Genomic DNA, 23409 nt, shown 5'->3' with positions numbered 1-23409 from the left:
ACTCGCAGATTTAGAGCTGGGGGGTGATACCAGGTCACGCTGCGCATGATGACATCATGTCTCATAAAACATCAATGAATCTACCAAGTATATGAAAACATGGAAATATTACGGCTGTTTGGGGATGCATTTTTCCAGACTGGTACTAGTATGAATATTCAGTTTTAGGTATGCATCGATACTGACACTGAGTACCGATACCACTAGTTTTTTTGATAGATACAATTTAAATTAACAGATAATTGTGAGGACTTTTCTTTCTCCATGATGCTTGATTCTGATTGTCAAATACTGGATAAACTTTTTTTTTTTTTTCTTCCATAAGTATCAGTGGGGCGATATCTGGTATGTGTACTAGCCCATCCCTCGTAAATATACTTTAGTTGGTGGTGCGGGGGAGGATAAATGTCAAAATGTGTTTTGTATAATTCAAATTCTAGTCCAACATTAATAGTCCATGCTCATATTTTGGACACACAAGACACATTGCTGGTTTAACCAGTTTTCTCAAATCATATGAATTAATTTCTCCTTTTACTTCAATACAGTGCTTTAGGCATTAACTCTGTGTGTTACTTTTGGAACAGGAAGTATGTGTTGATTTGTCACATAAAAAGTACATTCAAATTTCCTCCCAAGCTATCCAGAGTGAATAATTATGTCATTCATCATTTGAATTTAATTATAAGAGCAGGATGTGTCATCACTGACACGAGCTTTTCAATGCCTCGTATCAACCGATCCCATTTTAAGTCTTTACATAAATTCAGCGTTAATTCTTCTCTATTCCCCGGTCAAATGGTCGCCGTCGCTTCCTGTCCCGCTCATCTCTCAGCGTGTGGTGCTGAGATTTACACGTCCCTCTGCCCCAATGCCGTGTGTACGTGTGCGCGCGCCATGTGCTCTCCCGAAATTAGCGGAGGCACGACTCTGCTTGCCTTTGATAAAGACTGAATAGCTGCAGCTCGCTATATTAGGATTAGTCTTTGCAAACAGATGTTCCTCTTGCCTGCAGTCTTAAAACCAGATTCCCTCCCCCTGCACACAGCCAAAGATTAGCATTAACCTGACTAAATGAACTTTACACTCTGTTGCAGGCCTGCAGGGATAATACAACAAGTCGCATGCATTTATGTAACGTTTGCCTTTATTTTTAACATCTGCCTCACCAAAGAAAAGGCCAAGCGTGAACTATTAGCTATGATCGCGTGTATCTCTCTCAAGTCATGAACGCTCAGCAAATTGTTATATCAGCCAAGATGGGAGAAATGAAGTGTAACACTGCCTATTGACCTGCTGATTAAGCAGGAGGCATTATTGCCAGAACTGATCGCACCCGATTGCTCCTGCAGGCCGACTGACAGTGGGACAGCACGGAGGCTGTGGCGTGTCCTGCAGCTGATTAATGCCAATTGTGTCCCAGCTCCTTTCTTTGTAACAGCATCAGGCGCATGCTTAACTTTATTAGCGCTCTACATCATCACACTCCAAGATGGACAGCGCAGGCCGTACGAGGTCTCTTTATTGATCTGTTTTCTTTTGAAGCTGATTCTTCTTTGTTCTCATGAGCTGCAGAGAAGGACCGAGACACTACAAGGCCAAGGCGAGCTTTAGTGTGTGGGGCACCTTCGTAATATAAAGTAGATTGCACCAGCGTTAGGCTAATGCGGTGCTTCTCAAATAGGGGGGCGGGCACCCCTGGGGGGGTGGGGCACGTGCGATGCTGAGGGGGGCATGTGTAACCCTGGAGAACATGCTTTTTGTCCGCCATATTACAATAAAGTGTCATTGCACATCCACTCCAGTAGTTGGCGGTGGCGCGCTCCTTGCCTATTGTCCACAGCGAGTATTAACTCTTTTTGCAACGAAAATTATTCATAATTTATAATAATTCAGTGTGTACTTGTAAATTGAAATACAAGATAGACTTCATTTTCAAAACATAGCCATAGCGCTATTCCCTGCAGCGAAATTGCATTGACAGGCATTGAGATGTGGGAGTAATATTCCTTCAAATAACAAATATTCACACATAAGCGCTGTAGTAACAACTACAGACAGGTAATATAACAATAGTCATAAGAATATATTTTTCCTAATCTGTGAAAATGTGTTCTATTAATCAAAGTTCAATTGCAACTTTCTTCTTCTACTCTTTTTTTTTTTTTAATCTTTGTAAATGTGTATCACAATACGTTCACCACACACTGTCTCTAAGAAGGCAAGGCGTGCCCAATAGAAACAACAGATATTTATTTTTAGGGACACAGCAGCAACTCAGAAAACTATGTTTAGACTATTAGGGCCGCATAGAACATATTGTAAAGAAAAACTGCGACTTGACTTCCCCCTTTTATTTAATCCATCCAATCGGTTTATCCTCACGAGGGTGGCAGGAGTGCTAGCAGCTATAGTGCCAATTTTTATCATTTTTTTTAGCTCTGTTCAATATACACATTTTATGAGGTGGCCGCTCACTTTGCATATCATACTGGTGGCTTGAACAATGCTGGGGTATTTCTACCACCAGGGGCGTCCCATGTGCAACGATTAGTATACATGTATCCAGGTTCTATATTCTTCCTTATTTTTCCCTACACTTCCTGTTTGTTTGATAGACATTATAATGTTATGCACCTCCAAAAATATTTTTCCTATATTTTTGACACAGCCTCAGAGTGTTTTTTTGGGGGTTTTTGGTACACAATACCATATCCATCAAATGGACTCGTAGTTTAGATAACGTTAGATCACAGTGGCAATGATAGAAGTAATTAATTAGCTACGCCAAAGAGATTATAGTTAGCATCTCCCCATCTTGTTTGTCTGACTGTCAGCAGGATTATACAAAAACTACCCGGCAGCTTGATTTTCATAAAACCTGACAGGGCAGAGCGTGAGTAATGGAGGAAGCCGTCGCGTTTTGAGCGGATCCAAATCACAGCACAGATCCAGGAATTATCTGGAGCACTGCGAGACATTTTGACAGAATGTTTACTGGATTTAAACGATATCACAAAGTGAGGCAAGGTAAAGAGCCTCTCTCCAAATGACGCGTTAAATCTTGCATATATTGCATATACGGGGGTTTGCAAAAGTAGAAATACAGTTATAAAAAAGAGAAAAAAAACTTACAATACTTACGTTTATCGTACAAGCAAACAGAAGTGGGCGTTGTCGGGCTGGTGTCAGTATAAGATGTGACCGGTGGCTCCGCGTCTTCTAATGACGTCACACTTTATAATATATTTTTGTTATATATTTGTTTGTCATCCCTGTTTGTTGTATTTGTATATTATGAGTTACTAAACAATAATAATACAAAAATAAATTACATTTATTGCTACAATCTTGCAGCCCGAATGAGCCACGGTATTGCTGCAAGTTTAGTATGCAGCGACGGCTTCTTGGGTAATAGGCGGAAGTGACGTATAGCTGCCGCGCCAATGTGACAGGTATGCAGTTTTTTTACATGTTATTTATATTATTTTTTTTAATTTATCGAAACAAATATACAAATATAACAGCTGGGGGTAAAAGAAACACAGAGACAAAGATACACTTATTTGATAATTAACGCGTGACGTCATCAGCAGGCGGGCAGGACATCGAAGGACCCTGATCTAGCAAGCGGATCACATCTAGTAACGACTTCGTCACTAAGTACCCGTCAGTATTTCAGGCTGACAGGCTGAAATTTGATATATATATATATATATATATATATATATATATATATATATATATGTAGCTATTTATTTAGCTAAGGGTGCACATTTTATGCACTCTATCTTAACTCAAATGACAATTGGGATTTGTTCCATTGCACATTATATCTGAGTGGACCAGTTGTTGAACCATGTAACATTCTCCTCTTTTGTGGCCTCAAGTGTTTTGGCTGAAATCCATTTCCGAATCAACATCCAGAAAATGAGTTTGTGAATGCACAGGACAGCTCCGGGGCTGAGACAGAGTCCAAGCAGCTTTTTCTCATTGCTAATGTTTGCAATCTTGTTTCGTAGAACAATCTGAGGTCGACTGTATTTGACTGCACAAATGCTTTTCCATCCAGTAAGCACCTTATCGGCCTCGAGGCAATATTGAATTAATGCAGAGAGAAAAGTGAAAGAGATTCTGTCTTTGCTCGATCTCTATTAATTCCTTTCTCTTATAATTTCTCATGCCGAGTCTCCAAATCCTAGAATCTCCTCTGAGTCTGGTGCAGAAGTCGCTAATGGGTATCTGGTCCATGACATCATGACACAGTAGAAAAGATAATATGGTATATTGTTACTAACACCGTAGATGTAACACAAATACTAACTAAATGTCATGGGACGTGATTTGTGTGGTGAAGTGTGGATGCAAGGGGTGGACCCTAATATAGGAAAGCAGGAGAAAATGTATTTCCGAAAACAAAAATGCTACCGTGTCAAATGGGAAAGAAATCTAAATCAACAAAATCCTTAAAAAAATTTAAAATCATACTCAGAGCAGCAAAGACCACGAAACAAAACACTCACCGCTTCAAGTAGCACGACAAGACAAAAAGGATGTGAAGAAAGCGGGGAATTAAATACCAACTAACTGATGAGACTTCAGTCTTGCTCCTCTTGCTCAACGATGAATGGTTTGAAACAAGGGGGGGAGTCAAGGTCCTATCAGGTGTGCCAATGTGAAGGGAGCTACCCGTTAGGTTATTCATGATTTTATTGTTCGTATTATTTTATGTTTTGTCTACAGCGCTTTGGTACAGCTGCATCGCTACATAAATAAAAGTGAGTTGAGTTGAGAGTTTAATCCATCAGACCTGTCAAAATATACTTGAGAAAGATGTTAAAGATTCTGAGCAGAACAAAGAGATCAGAAATATTAAAGTCCTAAAGGCTTGCTCTTAGTCCCCAAAAAATCTACTGGTCTATAAATCAGTGAATGGTTGTGAATACATGAAAAAAGTGCTAATTGAACCGTAAAATCAGTCGGGTTCTGAGGCCTGAAGACTCGGGTCAATTGGTGGAGCCCAGGTTTCAAAACAAACAGGTTCTTGTTTAAAAAAAAAAAAAAAAAAAAAGGACAGACGAAAATGCTTCGTCAGCGCAAAAGTAAAAAGTCAAAAGAAATGCTTCCTGTCAATCAAATGCAAATTCATTCTGACAACCGGACAAAAAAAAACAGTCTGCATATCTATAGTTCCCCTCCTTCTTTTATCAACCTGCATGGTGCTCATACTGAAAAACGTACTGTACACTCCATTGAAACGACATGCTCCCATAATTTTGCTGACCTTGTAAAAATATTGTTATGCTTTTGCACTTGGCAGAAGTAATTACACTCTCAACCCTCTGAACCTTCCTTTTTTTTTTACTCTACCTGAGCCTCCTGCAGTGCTGCTCTTGGTTAGAGGAGAAAGCCATTTGTGAAGGGTAAAAACCTTTCCTTCAAATACTGTCTTCTCACCATGACCCAGCTTCAGTTCGGTCTTACAGAAACTGCCGTGTGTGAAGCTGCAGCGCTTTTCCTGAGCGTGAACCGGTCCCCCTGCGGGGTCTTTTTGACATTAAATCCCACCATAGATTTATTTTAAATGTCAGTTTAACCAGCAGGGCGGGTGTCAGTACTGTGGCCTTTGGATGAGCAAGAACGTCCCCACTGTATTGTCGCTCGCCTAAGGCCACTTTTTCCTGCTGTGATACAAATGTATTGGATTGCTTTTGTCGTGCACTGATGGAGGGCTGCTGTTTTGATTTTGTCCCGCTGACCTCAGGATACATCCCAGCCCGACCGCTGGCTCCGTCACAGCCGCCTCCTCTGCGAGCACCGTTCAGGGCAAGCCGTCACTCCGCCGCATCAAGGGCCGAATTCACAGGAGCAAAAGCCTGGACAGCATCGACCTCCTGGACTCCAATGTAAGTAAACAAAGCGGGAATATTAAAACACACCATTTTTCCATTGCTGATATGGACATCTTCGAACGTACAGGGTTTATTTGTTTGTTGCAATAAATGAATGGGTGTTATGTAATATATAAATAGTTGGTATGTGTGTACTATATTTCATAGCCCACGTGATTGGCTTGCTTACAGACAGCTGGGATAGACTCTAGTTAGCCGTTACCGTTGAATAGGTTAAGTGGTAGAACTAAATATTGACACATTTATTACTATAGACATGATGTATTTAAATGGGTTTATATTCCAATGGAGGTCGGTATCAGAGCAACAATAAATAAATGAATAAATAAATACACCAAATAGTTTGGTGTTCCTTTCAGTAAAACATACTCCAAAACATCTTGATTTCATTGGTGTTTGGAACTACGTCCTGTCACATTACCAGTTTCCTTATTTCCACATCAACACTTTCTAGCAAAAGCAGCGGTGTCAAACTCAAATACACAATGGGCCAAAAATGTAAACTTGGGCCAGCATTTAATTTTTTAAAAACAAGATAAATGCTGATTTTTTTTTTCAATTATTGAAAAGTGGTTTTATGAATGCAATACAATATTTAGTTTTTAAAATTGCTATCGTCATTTTGAATGTTAATATTATCATATACAATGTAAAATGGTATAGTAGTATTTTGGTATAGCTTTGAGGGCCAAATATAATTACACTGTGGGCCAAATTTGGCCCGCGGGCCAGAGGTTGACATCCATGAACTAGAGTGTCAAAGCAAAGGTTACGTCTCCATTCTTCAAGTATTGTGTTTCATTTTAAAATCATTTGTGTTTTATGTACAGAAAAAAAATCATAAATGATTACCGTTACTCCTCTTCTTCATCTTTTGCTATTGCCATTAATTTTACACACGCCACTATAAAAGTCCAAGTCTTTGCACCCACAGAAGAGAAGAGGAGACATTCATGTAATGTCAGAAATTACAGTTTTATTATTAACATTAAGCAGTGTGATCACATATGCTCTCAAATGTTTGCATCAAAGCTATTAAAGTGATAAAAATAAATAAATAAAAAAAACACACACACAACAACACTTTTCATTACAACACTTGTTTTGGCCTGTTGGGACCTAAAATGCATATTTGAGTTTATTTATTTTGTTTGTCCCAGCAGACGACATAGTTTAAAAAAGAAAAAGAAAAGACGTTAAATGCAAATGTCAATATACTTCCTTGTTGTTGCCAGATGGAAACATAGAGCATGGAAGGTGTAAGCCTCGGGGGGGGGGGGTCATTTGCGGTTGACATCTATCAATGCTCCACCTCATTAAAGTACATAAAAAAGGAAGCGAGGGAAAAAACGGAGCTGCTTGAATTATTGATATGAGCATTGGTCAGCAGTAGTGTTGAGGCCTTTTGGGATTTGAATGACTGTAAGATAAAAGATTAAAACCAGGAGTCAGCAGAAAACTGCTTAAAACTGTGTTTGGCGCGATTGTGCATTGGGGAAAAAAAAAAATGTTACAGTATTTGTAATACCACTTTGAGTGTTTATCGTCCCTCCCTGTAAAGCTTAGTGGTGGTGTGATGTGTGTGTAACAGCCCAAGAGCTTAAATCTGCTCTCTGACATGTTGATTTATTAAAAACGGTTGACGTATTATAGCACTGAAAATCTGACAGCGTACATTATCTATGTAAAAAAAAAAAAAAATCAAAGTCAACTCAGAACTATTTGAGCAAAAAGGACCCAGATTTCAAATGTTATTAAGAGTATTCCCATTAAGCATTGTAGTGATATAATGGCGGTGGATGCTTTTAGCCTTGATTTCATGTGTACTTAGCAAACATAAGCCTTGATCTGAATGAGAACGACGTATTCCCGTACAGCATACATACAGGGAACCTTTCATCTGCATCGTCCACGGGTGCCTGCAGCAACAGTGCTTCACATGCCACGGACAACAATCAATCAAAAATCAGGCTTCAAACTTTATATCCTCTCCCATTTGAAGTTTACTAGCACACTGAACATCAAAACAAACAACCTTGAGAATGTTTCATACTAAAATAATGGAACAGTTAGCGTCGATAATTGTGGTTTGAGAATCCTTTCGGCAACGGTGGAGCAACACATGTAGACAGATTTTATGGCAATACTCGCAGGCATATATTCTTTATCCGCTATGAAAATCGACTGTCTTGATCCACGTTTTTGTTGACTTTGTTTTGATTTAGGTTTAGTTTTTTTTTTTTTTTTTTTTTTTTAAATATCCCTGCGTCCCACTTTCATGTTGCAAGGTTTTCGTCCCCACGTTAACTTTTCCACCTTTTCTCATCAGCCCTGCACCTTGTACTTACCAATCAGCTTCCTCTAGCCACTCGTGTGTTGTCCAGCTGCGGGTCATTGTCTCGTCATTTTGCTTGTATTTTGCTTTCTTTGAGTCTGTCAGTTCATTGTGTTGCTGCAGGTCATTTTTTTTCATTCGTAGTGAGTCCGTTCCCTCTGTTTGTTTGTTTGTTACTTTGAAATTTGAAAACCTTAAAGTAGTCGTTTGCCCAGCGCATGTCGAGCGAAAAGCGCAGTCTAACAAGCGGAGTTTTGGTATCTTCATTTACATAGTAAATTAGACATGCCGGGGCACAGAATTTAAGTTGTAAGTTTTTACACTGAGCGCTCGTGAGCCGTCTCTGAAAAAAGAGCCCCAATTGATTTGAATTAAGTGTGGTCACAAAACAAATTCAACATGAATCTCAAGGCACCTTTTTATTTTTGAAACAATGGATTGCCCAATTGTTGATTGAATTGAGGCGTTTTGATTGTAGAGGCTAGAGTCTAGCCGCTAGACTATATTCTGAGGACACACACCACATTGTAGCCATTTGTCTTTTCATCCTGCCACTCAAGTCGCCGCTATCTCACCCGAGACTGAGGGCTCATTTCTGAGCTTTTTTTCCCTCTGTATATTTCTCAGTGCAGTCGGTGTGTGTGTGTGTGGGGGTGTGTGTGTGTGTGTGTGCGCACTGGAGGAAAAGTTGCTGACGTACCCAAACTCAAATGCAGCTGATGGAAGGAGCAGTCCGCCTCACAGTGAGTGATGAGACTGCAGGATGCTGAGCTCGAGGAGCAGTCTTCATTGCGTCCTGTCACAACGCATAAAGACTTGAAGCCGATAGCCAATGGGAAGACCCGTACGAGTGGTTTTAATCAGCCGGGTAATTCAATTGGCTCATATTAGCTCTTTTAAAATCGGCACAAATAGGCTAACGCATTACCACATTAAACCATAATAATAATGTCAAAACACCACCAGGCCAAAAAATAGGCAAAAAAAATGAACAGATTTTCAAATAAATACTTAAGGACAAAATGTTCTATCCGTTCATTGTCCAAGCCGCTTATCCTCACAAGGGTCGCTATAACTAAAAATATGAAACTAAATACATTTTTGCAAGGCACCAAAAGAGTTATTTTATACAATATAGATATTTTCTTATTAATTAGCCGATTAATCGGTTATCTGGATTTTATTTTTTATTCAGTCAAACAATGGAATCGGCAGAAAAAATTACATCGGTCAGGCCATAGTTTTTAACTAGACTGGTAAAGGTTATGTTTGGGAATATGAGACATGAATCAATGCAAGCATCTAACGACCATCAAGCATAAAATAATCAATACTCGTTGAATACTTTGGTTTATCACGATTCTTTTTTAAATTATTATTATTAGTTTTCTCTCTTGATAGTCAGAGGAGGACTTTGGCATCTGGCCCACTCCCGCTGTCATTTGTGTTGGCAAGCAGCGCGTGTGTTCACTGAGAGCTTGAATCAGATTTTATTGCTAAGGCAGCAGAAAATACATCAGAGAGGGAACCCACCGTCTTTTATGCACCGGATACCTTTGTGTTTGCTGTTATTTGGACAATTTGAAAACAGCAGCATCAACTGTGTTATTGGCTGCTTCAGGGAAATACATTTATATTGTTCTGTGCTTTTTTTCTGGATTACACTAAAAAAACAAATCTCTTAATTCCCTGTAAACTAACAGAAAATTCACATTACTGCATTTTTTTCTTGAGTATTTTTGTTATTAAACATAAGCAGATTATTTGACAATGTAGAATACAGTTTGTTGGCATAGCAATAGAGTCGCTTTAACCAGGTGAGCAGCAGAGATAATCACAACAAAGCCAAGATGAACAGAGCAATTAAAAGGATGACGCATCAGGATTAATAACCAACTACTTAGGTGCCTTGAGATGTGAATTAAATAAAATCTCAAATCATCTTTGCACATTGAAATGAATGGAAATCCAATTCATTTGTTATAGGCTGCCCGGGAGAGCCGAATAAAAATTGTTGTAACGTATGCATGAATCCTGATGAATTGATTGCGGTTCCTTCTGTTTTGTGTAACTTTGCCACCGGGGGCAGTAAAATACAGAAATCCGTTGCTTATAACGCCGCCACATTGTTGTTTCGCATTATTTGTTTCCATAAACCTTACTGACTTTCCAAAGGCAAATCTGTGGTCATTTTAAATACACCGCGTGAAATTCTCTTTGTCATTTCACATTTTTTTGCTGGCGAGTCAAAGCCAAAAATTCGCTGAACGACAGTTTGAATCTCAAAAAAACTCTCAAGTCAAAACACTTGTATCTCAAGGCATCACTGCATGCCTTCACTTTGTTATGGTCTCTTGTCTCTAATGAATGCACTAACGCTCTGCTGTAAGTGCATCATAGCTGCAATGGTCAGATGAAGCAATCCCCTCTAAATTACCACAAAAAAAAAAAAAGCCCAGCGTAAGCATTTATTCACCTCTCAGTCAGAGTCAGAAAGTGCTGCAGATGCATTTGCGGGGAGTGCGGCTGCAGTCGAATGAGCCAATCTGCATATTCAGGACCCATCGGATGGAGGTTGTCCCATGTGATGAAGGTGTGTGAGGGTGAACCCGAGTCAGATGCGCCATGCACGAGGACTGTGGAAAGCGAGGGGGAGGAGCTAGGAGCACCGGCAGGGTGGGAGAAAGATTTATCTGTAAGAGGCCTTATTGAAAGGTGGGAGCAAGGGAGAGCGCAAAGTGGGGGACAGTCTGTGATTGGAGGAGCGGATGATTTTCTCGAGGTGAAACAGGACTGTTGCGTAAGAACAGTCAGAGAATGGATGTGTTTTTTTCATGAGCGCACAGGGTTGGTTGGAGGGTCGCTATGTTAAAAAAAAAAAATGGGAGTTGGCCATCCGTGATGCATGCAAAGGTTGCGTGTGTGGTAACACAGGCTGCTCTGAGGGGACGGCAGATGTTGTGAACGTTTCTGGAGGCTACGACTCAGGGGCAAGGCCTGTCTATTATGTGTCCTCCAATGGGACATATGGCAGGTCACTGAAGGCACTCCGTGTGCTTGCGATGCCATTCATCATGTCGCAATATGTTGACTTCATGGCGCTCTTTTTGCCTTTACATGCAAATTAGGCAACGGTTTAACGCCATGGCAGCTTGATGGGAAAGGATCCTTCAAATCCAAAAGTTCTTTCTTACTTCATATGTGAGCTAAATTTTTTACACTTTGAATAATAAAAGCGATAGTCTGCCTTATATGAATTAATCAGACTATTATCTTCATTTCGTAGCGGTTCTCTCAGCTGCATTGTTTCCAGTACATTTGGCTGTTTTATTTTTTTTTACATTTTTTTTTTAACCCTAATCAGATTTCATCTTCCGTGTGCTGCCATGTCACTCTAATCTGCCGCTGGCCTTCACAATCGCCGTACTACTGAATAATGTCACTTAACTTGTATTAGCAATGCGACAATTCCGCTCGGTCAATTTAAGCATATTTCCAACCTCTGATTGGCTATTCAGATCTGGTCACATTTTAAATATCAGCATCTCAGCTGAGTATGATGTATTTTGTTTCAATATTTTGTAGGACAAATATTGATTCTGAACTGCACCAGTGAAGTACGTGGCCCAATTGTGTGCTCTTTCGTTTTTGTATAGTATTGATGATTTCCGTCATTTGAAATGATGGTGGTGCTTTAAAATGGTGGATTTCAAAAGTACAGCCCGTCAATGTGTGAATGTGAGTGTGAAAGGTTGTTTTTTCTACATGCGACCTGCGATTGGCTGGCAACCATCAAACAGCCTAGTTGTTGAGGTTGCTAGTTTTATGGGGTGGTTTCAATTTATCCCCAGAAAGTCTGCCTAGCAACAGGGGGTGACACAAACATGGTGATACATGAATAGCAAGTCTAAGAAAAGAAACATTTGCCTTTGACTGAGTGCTGTATTCTTCCTCATAAGTGGTTATTGCACAGCCAATGTGATACATGTATTCATACAGTAAATTGTTGAATACATGTAGAAATTAAGATTTCTGAAATTGCTTTCCCTAGTACAGGAATGTCGGCCTTAGTTTATTCCTTGAAGGATTCAGCAAGAGGATTATAAACAGATGATCCTTCCTTTGTCAGAGGGAGATTGGAGAAAATCGTGCACTTCTCAATTGTTTTTTATGGTCAGGATTGTGTTTGTCATATACAACAAATCATTATATTAGCGAAGACTGGAAAGCACATAAATCCCGACAACTCTATTGCCTTACACGGGTGATTTATAACAATGGGGCGGAGCTCAGGACAGATTGGTGAAAATGTTGCACGAAACCAACATCATGTAATATGCTCCATTGCCTACACAAGCATGGATCTATTTATGTCCCACAACAACCTCTTGTTCTGATTTGGGATTTTCGACAAGTGCTCGTTGATGTAATCCCCCCCCCCCCTCCATGACCCCCACCCATTTTGGCACTCAAGTGTAGGGTCAAGTGAAGGACAAGCAAGCTGGGTGATGTAATGTTTGCGAGAATGAAGATGGTGGCCATGATGGGCAAGTGGAGCATGAAGAATGAAGCACCAGTTACGTTGTCCTACGACAACCTAATCAATCACTGGGGTTGATGCTCAGTCAAAGAAGATTGATTGATTAGCATGACATGAACACATAAACATTGCTGTCGTCAAGACTAGGAAACAGTTTGTATTGACTTGGCAACCAATCTCTAAATTGAAATAAAAACTATTAAAGGCCATCATCACGTTTGTTGTTCTATCAATGTATTAATGAGCTTACCGGAACACTGACTTGTCTAATTAGTTCTGAATGTCTCTATTAAAAAATAGAAAATATTGAGACAAGCATTAAATATTATTTCATTCGAGAAAATAAAATTAGAACAAAATAATAAAAAGACACGGGGGTGTGCTACCATTCAAGGATGGTGCATTGAACGTGGAATAATTTGTTTCCATTCGATGTGCAATATGTATGATAATAATAATAATAATAATAATAATGATAATTATTATTATTATTATTATTATTATTATTATATTAGAATGATATATATTTTCACAAATACATTATCATGCAGTTTATGTATGATAATAATAATAATAATAATTATTATTATTAATATTATTAGAATAATATATATTTCACAAATACATTATCATGCAATTTATATGATTACGTATCTTTCCTGTTATTTTTTATCGTTTTACTTTGTGGACTAGTGTGAAAGTTTCTTTAAAATCATTTATCAAAAATCATATTCGGGTCGCCAGTGAAGGAAGACAGCTACGAAAAAAGACACATCTGGTAAAAAAAAATCACTAAAATCCCAGAATTCCGAGAGAAATGTTGAGTTCCCAATCTCGTGAGTGCCTTCAAGTTTGTGTTTTACGGCTGATTGGATGAAAATCTACAGTCACTCACTCAAATATCGCATTTATATGTGGCGATACAGCACAATGGAACTCCCTATAAAATATCATTTCTCCTCCAGGCCCACGTCACTGAATGAAAGGCAAGCGTGAGTGCCCATGCTGTGCATTCTCCAACACGTCTGCTTTGTCGCTACTGAATGCATGCATCATGCAGCGTGCATGTGTGTTGATGCCCAGGGAGGCAACCATATGCTGTTTAGTCGCAGGAGCTTCCAATCCCGGCAGATCAGCGGGTAAGGAAGGCCCGACTCCTTGCTGCGTCTCCCCGCGTTGGTTCACACGCCTTTCGTTGCGCACCGTGTTGAAATCTCGCCTGTTTTCCCACCGCTCCATCTTCACAATGATCTGATCTTATCATGGGCAGGCACATCTTGAATGTCAGTGGAAGTCCTGCAGAGGGCAGAGTTTTACTTGCTAGATGCTGAGGAGCATGTCCACATGTCATAAAGTCTTCAAGAAAAGGAGGAGCCATAAAGGATATAATGAATTTTCTATAAAATGGGTGTAAAGTGTCAATAAAAGGAATTTGAACTAAAGAATCTTGGCAGGAATTTTGCACCGAGTGGAATTTGGATTCATAAATTACTTAATACAGTGTACTTTTTTTCTTTTTTTTTGCCGACTCATTGTTTCTTCTCTCTGCAGTATATTTGTCTTTTTTCGACTTTACTTTCCTTATTACTCACCTCCGCCTACCACAATATTGCTGATCCGTCTTTAACAGCAAAGTGAGGCATTTTCCGTCGAAATAAAAAACAATAAGCAAATAAGACACTTTATTGGCAATTTAATCAGCAGTTAACATCACAAGGGATGTTGAAAAAAAATTTTTTAGGAGTCTTGCAGTGAGTCTGTGTTTTTTATGACGAGGGTCTCAGTAATTGTAGTCGGTAGATAATCAATCTTCTGTCGATAATCACAGCCGTCAATTAAATCCCAATTCAATTAGCTCTTTGCCATTCCCCGCGAGGAGCTGAGCATCATTTTAAATACATGCTGAATGGCGTTGCTGCTTGGTGAAAATCCAAAACAACTCAACGCAACATTTTGCTTTCTGAAGACCTCACCGCCATACATGCGTTGACATTAACTGATTGGAATTGTAGATCTTTATTAGCTTAGCAAGGATAAACATACTTTGGGTGATTGCTTCTTTGCTACTGTACATGAGGCTGTGGTTGGATCCTCTGGAGATTTATTTGGGATGTCTGCACTCACAGCACGGCGTGGTGTCACATGATCCTCGGGCTGCCCATGTGAGGTTATCTCAAGTCACCTGATCAGACTGAGCTCTCAGCTGTTGCTTTCTGGGGAAAAAAAAGAATTGAGGGCGATTATGGGTCTCATCTGGGTAAATACTGAAGTTGTAGACCATGTGTTTTTTTTTTTTTCTCCGAGTGCATCGCGTATGAATTCAGCTTTTCGATGCATGAGTCAGTAAATCTGGATTTGTGCTTTGTAATATCGTCACGTTTTTATGTTAGCTTTATATGTGCTTTATTAACCATCATTCAGTATAATCGGCATTGGATCACATTTTATGACACAATTAGGACCCAATAAGCTTTGAATGGCTTCCGTAGGAGCGGATTTTGTGCTGCACAGTTTATTGCTTGTTTTTGGTTCATTTGATGAGCCGATTTAAGTCGGAAGTTTCCCTTGCCCCGGTGGGTGTTCCTGTTTCATGCAACATGTTCGGCACTGTGTCGCACCGTCCAGCGAATTCTGAAATATTAAGCTGAATATGAGCAGCATTTTCCTTCGAAGCACTTCAGAATTTATATTGCTTTTGTGATCAGACACATCGTCAATAAATACAAAGAAACCAGTTCCACCGGCAGCTATAGTTGCACACGCCATGGCACAACACCCACTCTGCTTCACTGATGAGATGGTACTGTATGTGCTGCCGTATTGCTTGTTGACGTGAATAAACCTATCCATCTAAAAAAAAGTGAAAAACAATTATACTTTAATCTTGTAGAATAATTGGAATATTATGATTTAAAGGGATTGTTTGATGATGATTCCATTATTGTACAATTGTACATTCATTGCACCTTGAATACAACGTGAAGGCTACACGACACTAAACATCAAGAAAATGTATTTTTTGTGCAGCTGAAATGTAGTATAAATGTTGATTTGAAATCTTATCGAAAGCTGTATTTGTTTTTGTTTTTTTTGCTTTGTTTGCGGAGCGCTCAAAGGCTTTAAAATCCGATATTGGATTGACTTAAATGAAAAGGCTGGCCACAAAAGTGAGATGTTTTTCTGCTGCATTTTTACAGCCGTTTGTCCTCAACACCAAGGGCACGTTTCATCTTTCTATACACAGAGGCACCGTTTGATAAGTGCTTTTTTTCTTCTTTTTTTTTTTTACTGCTGACTTTTACAGGGCAGCTTATGCTTCTTAGATTGTCTGTTTCTCAGCGTGGGATGTGTTATGAAGGCTTGAGAAAGGAATTTTTGTCCTGAAGTTACAAGCTGTGTGCCAAGGCACTGGGGTGATTTCTATGCAAGAGGTCAAATACGGAGAAATCACAGAAAACCAAACCGCTGTACTCAGGCTAGAGCGCACCTTCATGGGGTTACATTGATAAACTGTATTTCACGTTATTTTGCATTTTTGCTACTTCTACACTATGAACGTACAGATGCAATTTATTTCATCCCTGCTGCAGTGCAATGTTTTAACAGCGGCCATGTTATTTGATCGCCGCACCCATTAAAGCTCATAGGTAGCCACACCAATCTTTTGCTTAGTCTGCTGTTTTCTTGACCTGTGCCGCTCAAAGGTGACACATTCACCATTGGGGGCAGTCCGCTCGAAAAAGCCGACATGCTGAGAATTTCTAATTTGCTTATTTTCCACTCGTGCGATTCAGCCCAGCAAGTTTGGGGTGGGATCTAAATGGTGATGGAGAGAGGCAAACATTGTTGTGTTGCACGGCATGTGAAACTCCCTCTGTGCTGTCGGAGCCAGTGAGGCAAACAGTGTTGTAGTTTTAGCAGAGGGTATTTCAAGGGCTTCAAGAGGAGAAGATAAAGCGGCGTTAAGCTCACGTCAAAGCTGTACAGACTCTTAAAAGTTTGCTTTCATGCATTTCCACAGGGCCTTTCTGCTCCAATAGTTCAGCTGTACTGCATGATAACAGATGATCACGTTGAGCCATTGGTCTTGCACAGTGACAGTATCCTGCTTCATGGCCCAAGGTGGGACTATTAAAACTGCTTCAGGGTGCAAGCCCAAAAAAAAAATGACAGCTAGGCTGTGTAATTAATCCAAATTCAATTATTACTCAAAGATTACATAATTGGTATAATCATAAAAAAATTATTATATACAATATACATTTTTAGATATAATACTAACATTGTTAAAACAGTACTCATTTTACAACATCTAATCTAAAGTGAGTATATGTGAGTTCAATTGAAATTGTACATTTAGATTTTTTTAGAATTTAATTTATTCCTACAAGGAAACCATACTCAGATTTATACATTTGCACCATTTTTTTTTTATTTTAATAGAAAATAAAATGGATTTGTCTTAATATTGTTTTCCATTTATACATTACTTTTTTTGTACACGCCCAAAAAAAAATCAATATATCTTTTTTTATATTTGAGCTGAAAAATTTTGAAAACTATGATTCAACCCGTGCAATTACGATTTAATAGGCAACTATTTTCTTAAGATCCATTTCCCATGTATTTTTAACAAAAAGGCAAGCAATCAATCTGTCTTAAATAAAGGAAAATAAACCATGAAATATTTGAAAAAACTGTTCATTTTTCTACCTCAATTAGAGTGGTTAACTTACTAAAACCACTTTGACCTGCAGTCTTCCGCCCTTGTCTTTTCGTATTGGAGTAACTGTTCAGGCTTATATCCTTGTGTTGATCCTATGTTGTTTCTCCACAGGATATCAATAAGACTGCCTTTGTTTATCTAATTCAAATGACCTTGGCCAACTCGCACTCTTCCCTCCAAGACGCCCCCACCCTTCGCTCCTTGTTATCCTCCATTGGAGTCTCCGGCAAGTCTCCTTACGTCAGCAACTTTTCAGGACCTCTATGCTGCCCCAGCATTACATTCAACTGCTATCTTTCCCCCACCCGTACTCACATTAGTACCAGAGGTAGAGGTGACAGGAGCGGTCACACAATCTCCAATAGTGATAAAAGGCACACGAGTGGGTGTTGCAGAGAAAAGGGTACATACAGTACTTCTGGAGATGCTGCTCCAAAACATAAGAGGAAGGTTTGGTGCAATGCACAATTTACATTTCACTGTATATTGATTAAATCTGAACACAGCATGGAAAGCTGTTCAAAGCACCGCAACAGTAGGGTGGATTTTAGATCTACAGTATCTTCTATGCATGTAATTACATCTTAAATATAGTCTGGATCTGACATCTAATTTTTTTTTTGTTTTTATTTTGCATTGTTTTCCCCGAAAAAAAAAACACTTTTTTCCCCAGAGTATTTTTTTTCCACCATGAAAAAAAACAACTTTTTTTTTCCCTAGAAAAAGAAAATGGAAATGACGTGATCTGCAAGTAGTTGCCCGGAAATTACATGGCCGGGAGTACGGTTGATTAGGGTGGGATTGGAAAAGAAGTTAATCTTAATAGGGGTTGGTTAGGGTGGGATTGGAAAGTGACGTCGTATGGAGCGTGGCTAAGGTGGGACCTGTCAATTATATTATCATCTTTGCTATCCTGTGAAAAATGTATCTCCAAATTTGTAATTTTTTTAAATGTTCTCATTAATGGGATGTCTGTAACGCGAAAAAGCCCAGTAACCTTTTTTTTTTTATTTAGAAAATGAACAGAAGTGTCTTTTTTTCACAGAAAAGTGATATGTTAAAATACAATTGCATGAATTTAAAAATTTCCCAGGTTCAATAGTTAAAAAAATCAATATATATTGTTATCGACCAATTTGAAATACATATATTGTTATATATTTTTCAGCCAAGTGAGGACCTTCGTGTGTCACGGAGGCAAATCACCATTTCATAGTAACATTGAGATGGGCATTTTACTAAATCTTGCCGGTCCGTTATTCGTCCTCCGTCAGCGGCCTGGGTGACCGTCGGTCATTCATCAGTCCGTTATTTTTTCAAGCTGAATCAACCTGGACTCGTTGATTGGTCTGTCCATTAGTCCGTAGGTCAGGTAGTTCCTCATGTATTATTATTATTATTATTATTATTATTATTATCCGTCAGAAGTCCGTTGGTCCGTTATTTTCCAGTATGTTGAACTGGTGGCTCCCTGCTGCTGTTTGACCTCCTAAAACGTTTTATTTACGTATTTTTGTACACAGAGTCCTATCTGCGGAGGTGTAAGTTGAACGTACATTTGTCTTCACGTATAAGTCACAGTAAAATATCGTCACAAAACATTTTTTGGGACAACCTGTATTTCAGTTATTCGGGTTTGCGTATAGAGTCCCGCGTATATGGATGCTCTGAAATGATTTCAGTCAGTTTGAGCTGGATGCAGCCGCATCCATTCCCCCACACATCGTGGGGTATTCAAACCAATAGCAGACTTAGTTAAAGCTCCGTGTGTAAATTCCGAGCCCTTTGCGCAGCTCTCCAGCTCAAATAGCAATGAGGTGATGCTGCTGCTGTCGCTTCTGCTGCTGTACTGCAGCTGCCGTGGACAGCCTCCACTGCCTCCCTACTCGTATCACCCCCCACAAACTAGCCCGATTGGTTTGTTCCAAACCAACCTGTCACTGTCACCGCGTCCCGCAAGCCAGCCGAAGTGTGCGCGCAGAGGGGGTGGAAAGGAAGGAAGGCAACATCCACTGCCTGCCATTGCAGTGCGGCGGCTGCTGCTGCTCTGGAGCCACGCAAGGAGGACCATTCCTTCCCGGTGCATATTTTTATTCTTTTGGGGTTTTTTTGTTTTTTGTGGGGTAGCAGCACACCACACGGAGCGTTGTTTTTGCCAAGGTGAATATGTTTGCGGATGTATCTGTTGTTTTGGCTACCGCCGCAGGAGGGTGAAGGATGCATGCACCCCACCAGCGGGTACGAGCGATCAAAAACGGTGCAAGTGGAGGTAACTTAGCGACCCCAGTGCTAGTAAACTGCATTTACGCGCTATGCTAAGCGGGTTAGCCAGTCAACCCGCTTCGCTCAGACGAAATTGCAGCTGCTTTTCCCTGTATGCATCCTATTATACCGTTCTCGTGTGACATAAAATGTCATTCGGTCACGCTGTCATCTGCTGGAGCGCTCGTGCAGGTAACCGTTAGCCAGGAGTGGCTAGCCTAGCTGCTATCACAAAATGTCGGCCAGCAAAGGGGGCTTGACTTGACCAACGAAATGAAGAGGGGGGAGAAAACGTTTGGCAAGTGTCGGAACGGAACCACGTGAGGCGAAGAACTGTTGACGAGTCCGAAATATGACGTTGGCCTTTGAAGTTTACGGGCCAACACTGAGCCCTTGCTTGCGTTGTTTAGGTGGTCGTACAGTAACCCCCCACGAGGGTCTTTGGGCACAGCTAGTTAGCAGTTGCTAAGATTAGCTCGTGAGTTGCCGCGCTTGTTTCTGTCAGTGTTACGTTACTCGTATAACATACGGGATTGCTGACATCTGCCAGATGTGCGAACGTTGTTGAGGTTGCATCAGGTGCGGTCAACGCTCCAGACGAGCGAACGGACACCAGTCGTCACCTGTTGAATATTGGCAATCATCAGTACAGGTTGAACCCTTTGTGAAGTTGTTACTAACTTGTCATGTCCACTTCATAAGTAACTGGTATAGATTTCCTTCTATTATAAGCCCAGAACATTATATATATATATATATATATATATATATATATATATATATATAAATTGCATAAAAGCGATTGTCGGTGATATTTTCTTTTATACTGCAGTCTCTACTGTACATTAATCAAGCACTCTCTCAACCACTAGGAGGCGCGCGCATGTTTAAGGCCTTATTAAGCTGCCTAAATTGTGCCATGAGGCAGCAGGCGAAAGTGATTCGGTGAACTTATGAGTCGTCGTCATCAAGAGAGGAAGCAAAAAAATGGAGGTGAGGACCATGATGGTGAGGGAGCAACATCTTTTCTCTGGTCTTGTTTCGGATTCGGGGCAAGTGGCGTTGAAAAAGATTATAATGTACTTGGTACCATTGGTAAATTTTAAATTCTTTCATAAATTGTATTTTGTTATCATTCTAAAATGAAAATTGTAGAAAATTTGTGTGATTAAAAAAAATATAGTCATGCTTACAATTTTAAACAAATTGCTGTTTTTTATACATACTTATTAATGAACACTTGGTACATTTTTCTTAATCCATGTTTCTCTCACTCATGCAATTATCTAAATAAGAAGCCAAGTGTGTGTGCTTCAAGCTGTTGGTCACTCCCAGTTAGCAAGTTTTCCCAATTCAAAGTTTAGTGTAAATCTGACACATTAAACGAGAAGAACCAAAATGTATTATAACACCAAAATGTGAAACACGATCGATGGCCTCACTGAAATTAGAATAAATATTACGATATTTATAAACCCTTAAACGATTGTCACTTAACAAACAAAGCATCAATGCATACAAACGGCATAGAGTAATATTCCCTCATATATTCTGTCTCTACGGGAAGGACAATTACTGGAGCTTAGTTGGGGGCCATCTTGGGCTCCTTTATTTTATTTAGATCTCAGTGTTGCCCTGTATGTCGCGTCACAATTTCGTACCACAATAAAAGCGCAAGACTTTAAATTGTGACTTGCCTTTCCAGCAGTTCCCTGCTTTCTGCGTGCAACTAGAAAACAAAAAAATCTGCAAGTAATTGATGTCCAAAAATAGTCACCAATAGCTACCACAAGATGATGGCAAAGCACTAGTTTTGTATAAATAAAGCTCCTCAACTCACTTCAATGTAGTTCATTGGCACCAAAGATGGCAGCATAATAATACTTTTATTTTACTTGGGCCTGAGCACAAAAACAGCTAGGTGAGTTTTACAGCAAATAAAGGATATGTTCCCAATACAAATTTGCAAATAGGAGAATTTGCAAACTGCAAATAAGCGGGGATCTACTGTATGCAGAAAGACAGGACTGTAAAATACCTCGTGAAAGCATTTGTTAAAAAAAAAAAAATAAAAATAGCTCTGGTATTTGTAATTCGCGGAATGTGCATTTTAATGGCAACTAATACGCCATTGGATGTGTTTTCATTGTAAAAGCTGTTCCCCAGTTTTTTTAGTTTTTTTTTTAATGAACACATGAGTCCATGTGATATGCGTTGAACACAAACAGAGGGTATATAAACATTTTGGAGCCCAAAGTTTAAAATAAAAATGTAACCTGTTGTAATTCCCTGCGTGTGCGTATGATTGATTAGTGCTGCTGTAAAAGCTAATTTGATGACATGTGACTTCCAACTAATGAGTTGGTAGATCTATACAATTGAGTGGACGAAGCAAAATGCAAATTGTCCGTCCACCCGCGAATCAATTGTCGCGCAGACATGAAGACACAGACAACCTTGCCTACTTCCAACTACCAGGCATTGGGAGTCTACAAGTACGTGGAACCAAAACAGCCATACAAAACCCACATTGGCGGAGGAAGAGTGAGCAAACTTAAGATATCTGTTCTGATTGAACTCAAATTTCTCGGAAATGATTCAATATGTGCATGGATGCATCTTGCCGGACAGAGGCTATGTTTGCCGCCTCAAGGGCAGCTATACGTGTTGGCCTGTAAATTATGTCTCCCTGAGCTGTCAAGGGAGCAGCAGCAGGCTTCTGAGTCATTGTGTTTTCTGAAGGTCACGTTTATGTTGTCTTTTGGCTACTAAAGTCCAATTTAACAGGCACCGACATCTAATTAGAAAACATTTGGCATGCAAAGCCGTTACAGATACTTTACGCGCATTTTCTGTCTTCTTACTTCCACATCAACACATTTTTCTTCAGCTCTTCTAAAACCGAACAGAAGATAAAGTAGTTGTTTTTGGAGATGTGAGGATTCTTTTTAATTCCGATTCAGACACAGACCAAAAAATATCAAGAACGTTCAAACTTCATCTTGCGCAATGTTAAGTTCAACAAATTTCCCAGAAAGTGTAGTTCTGTAAACATCTCTAGATGAATTCATGAAGCTTGTTTAGCTTTTTCGTTGGATTTTTGTACCCTTCCAAAAGTCGGTCAGTCATGTGTCAAGATGTGAGCGCGTCTGGCTTACCTCACAGGAGCTCAGTTTAGTCAACATCAAAGAACTAGCCCCAAGAAGGGATTGCGTGGTTTGACTTTTAAGACTCCACAGCACATTACAGTTGTGGTTACAGTAATATAGAAGCTTGCCTGTGACTCGAGTTGCTCCGAAATCCTCAGTTAAAACACGAGGTGTTATCAAAAGGAATATCTTTGGCAATCCTGTTCTTCACCTATCAACACACACCTCCTTCTGTGTGATGCACAATCAAGCTTACAGAAGGAGTGCTTTTCACTGGCAGTTTTGTCCTCATGTCACATGCTGTGACGGAGACAAGACAGACAGGGTGCAGGTCAGCAGCTCCGCTTATCAGCACATTCCTGCCCTCCTGGGCTCCGTGTGGCCTGCTGATAACTTCCACTGGGCTTGATTGAGTGCCGGAGCTGATTTAGTGCTTTGTGGCTCTGGTCAGGATCAACAGCTACAGCCATGGGTTGGGTGGGGTT

General features: G+C 39.9%; 1 protein-coding gene across 14 annotated transcripts in view; it reads left to right on the top strand.

Annotated features, from left to right (window-relative positions):
- Positions 1 to 23409, top strand: part of tjp1b (tight junction protein 1b) — a 67440-nt gene that overhangs the window by 18312 nt on the left and 25719 nt on the right. For 11 of the 14 annotated variants that reach the window (XM_088297831.1, XM_088297832.1, XM_088297822.1 and 8 more), the window contains one exon: positions 5765 to 5906. In XM_088297831.1, the coding sequence (XP_088153957.1) occupies positions 5765 to 5906 (142 nt within the window). Of the gene's footprint in view, positions 1 to 5764; positions 5907 to 19481; positions 19783 to 23409 lie in introns of those variants that run through there. The other 3 variants (XM_088297830.1, XM_088297829.1, XM_088297828.1) reach the window with 3 other exon arrangements.

Source organism: Idiotropiscis lumnitzeri, chromosome 6 (genome assembly GCF_059441095.1).
Source record: "Idiotropiscis lumnitzeri isolate Australia: NSW breed Sydney's pygmy pipehorse chromosome 6, RoL_Ilum_1.0, whole genome shotgun sequence".
Taxonomy (NCBI): Eukaryota; Metazoa; Chordata; class Actinopteri; order Syngnathiformes; family Syngnathidae; genus Idiotropiscis; species Idiotropiscis lumnitzeri.
This window is presented reverse-complemented; position numbering and strand designations above follow the sequence as displayed.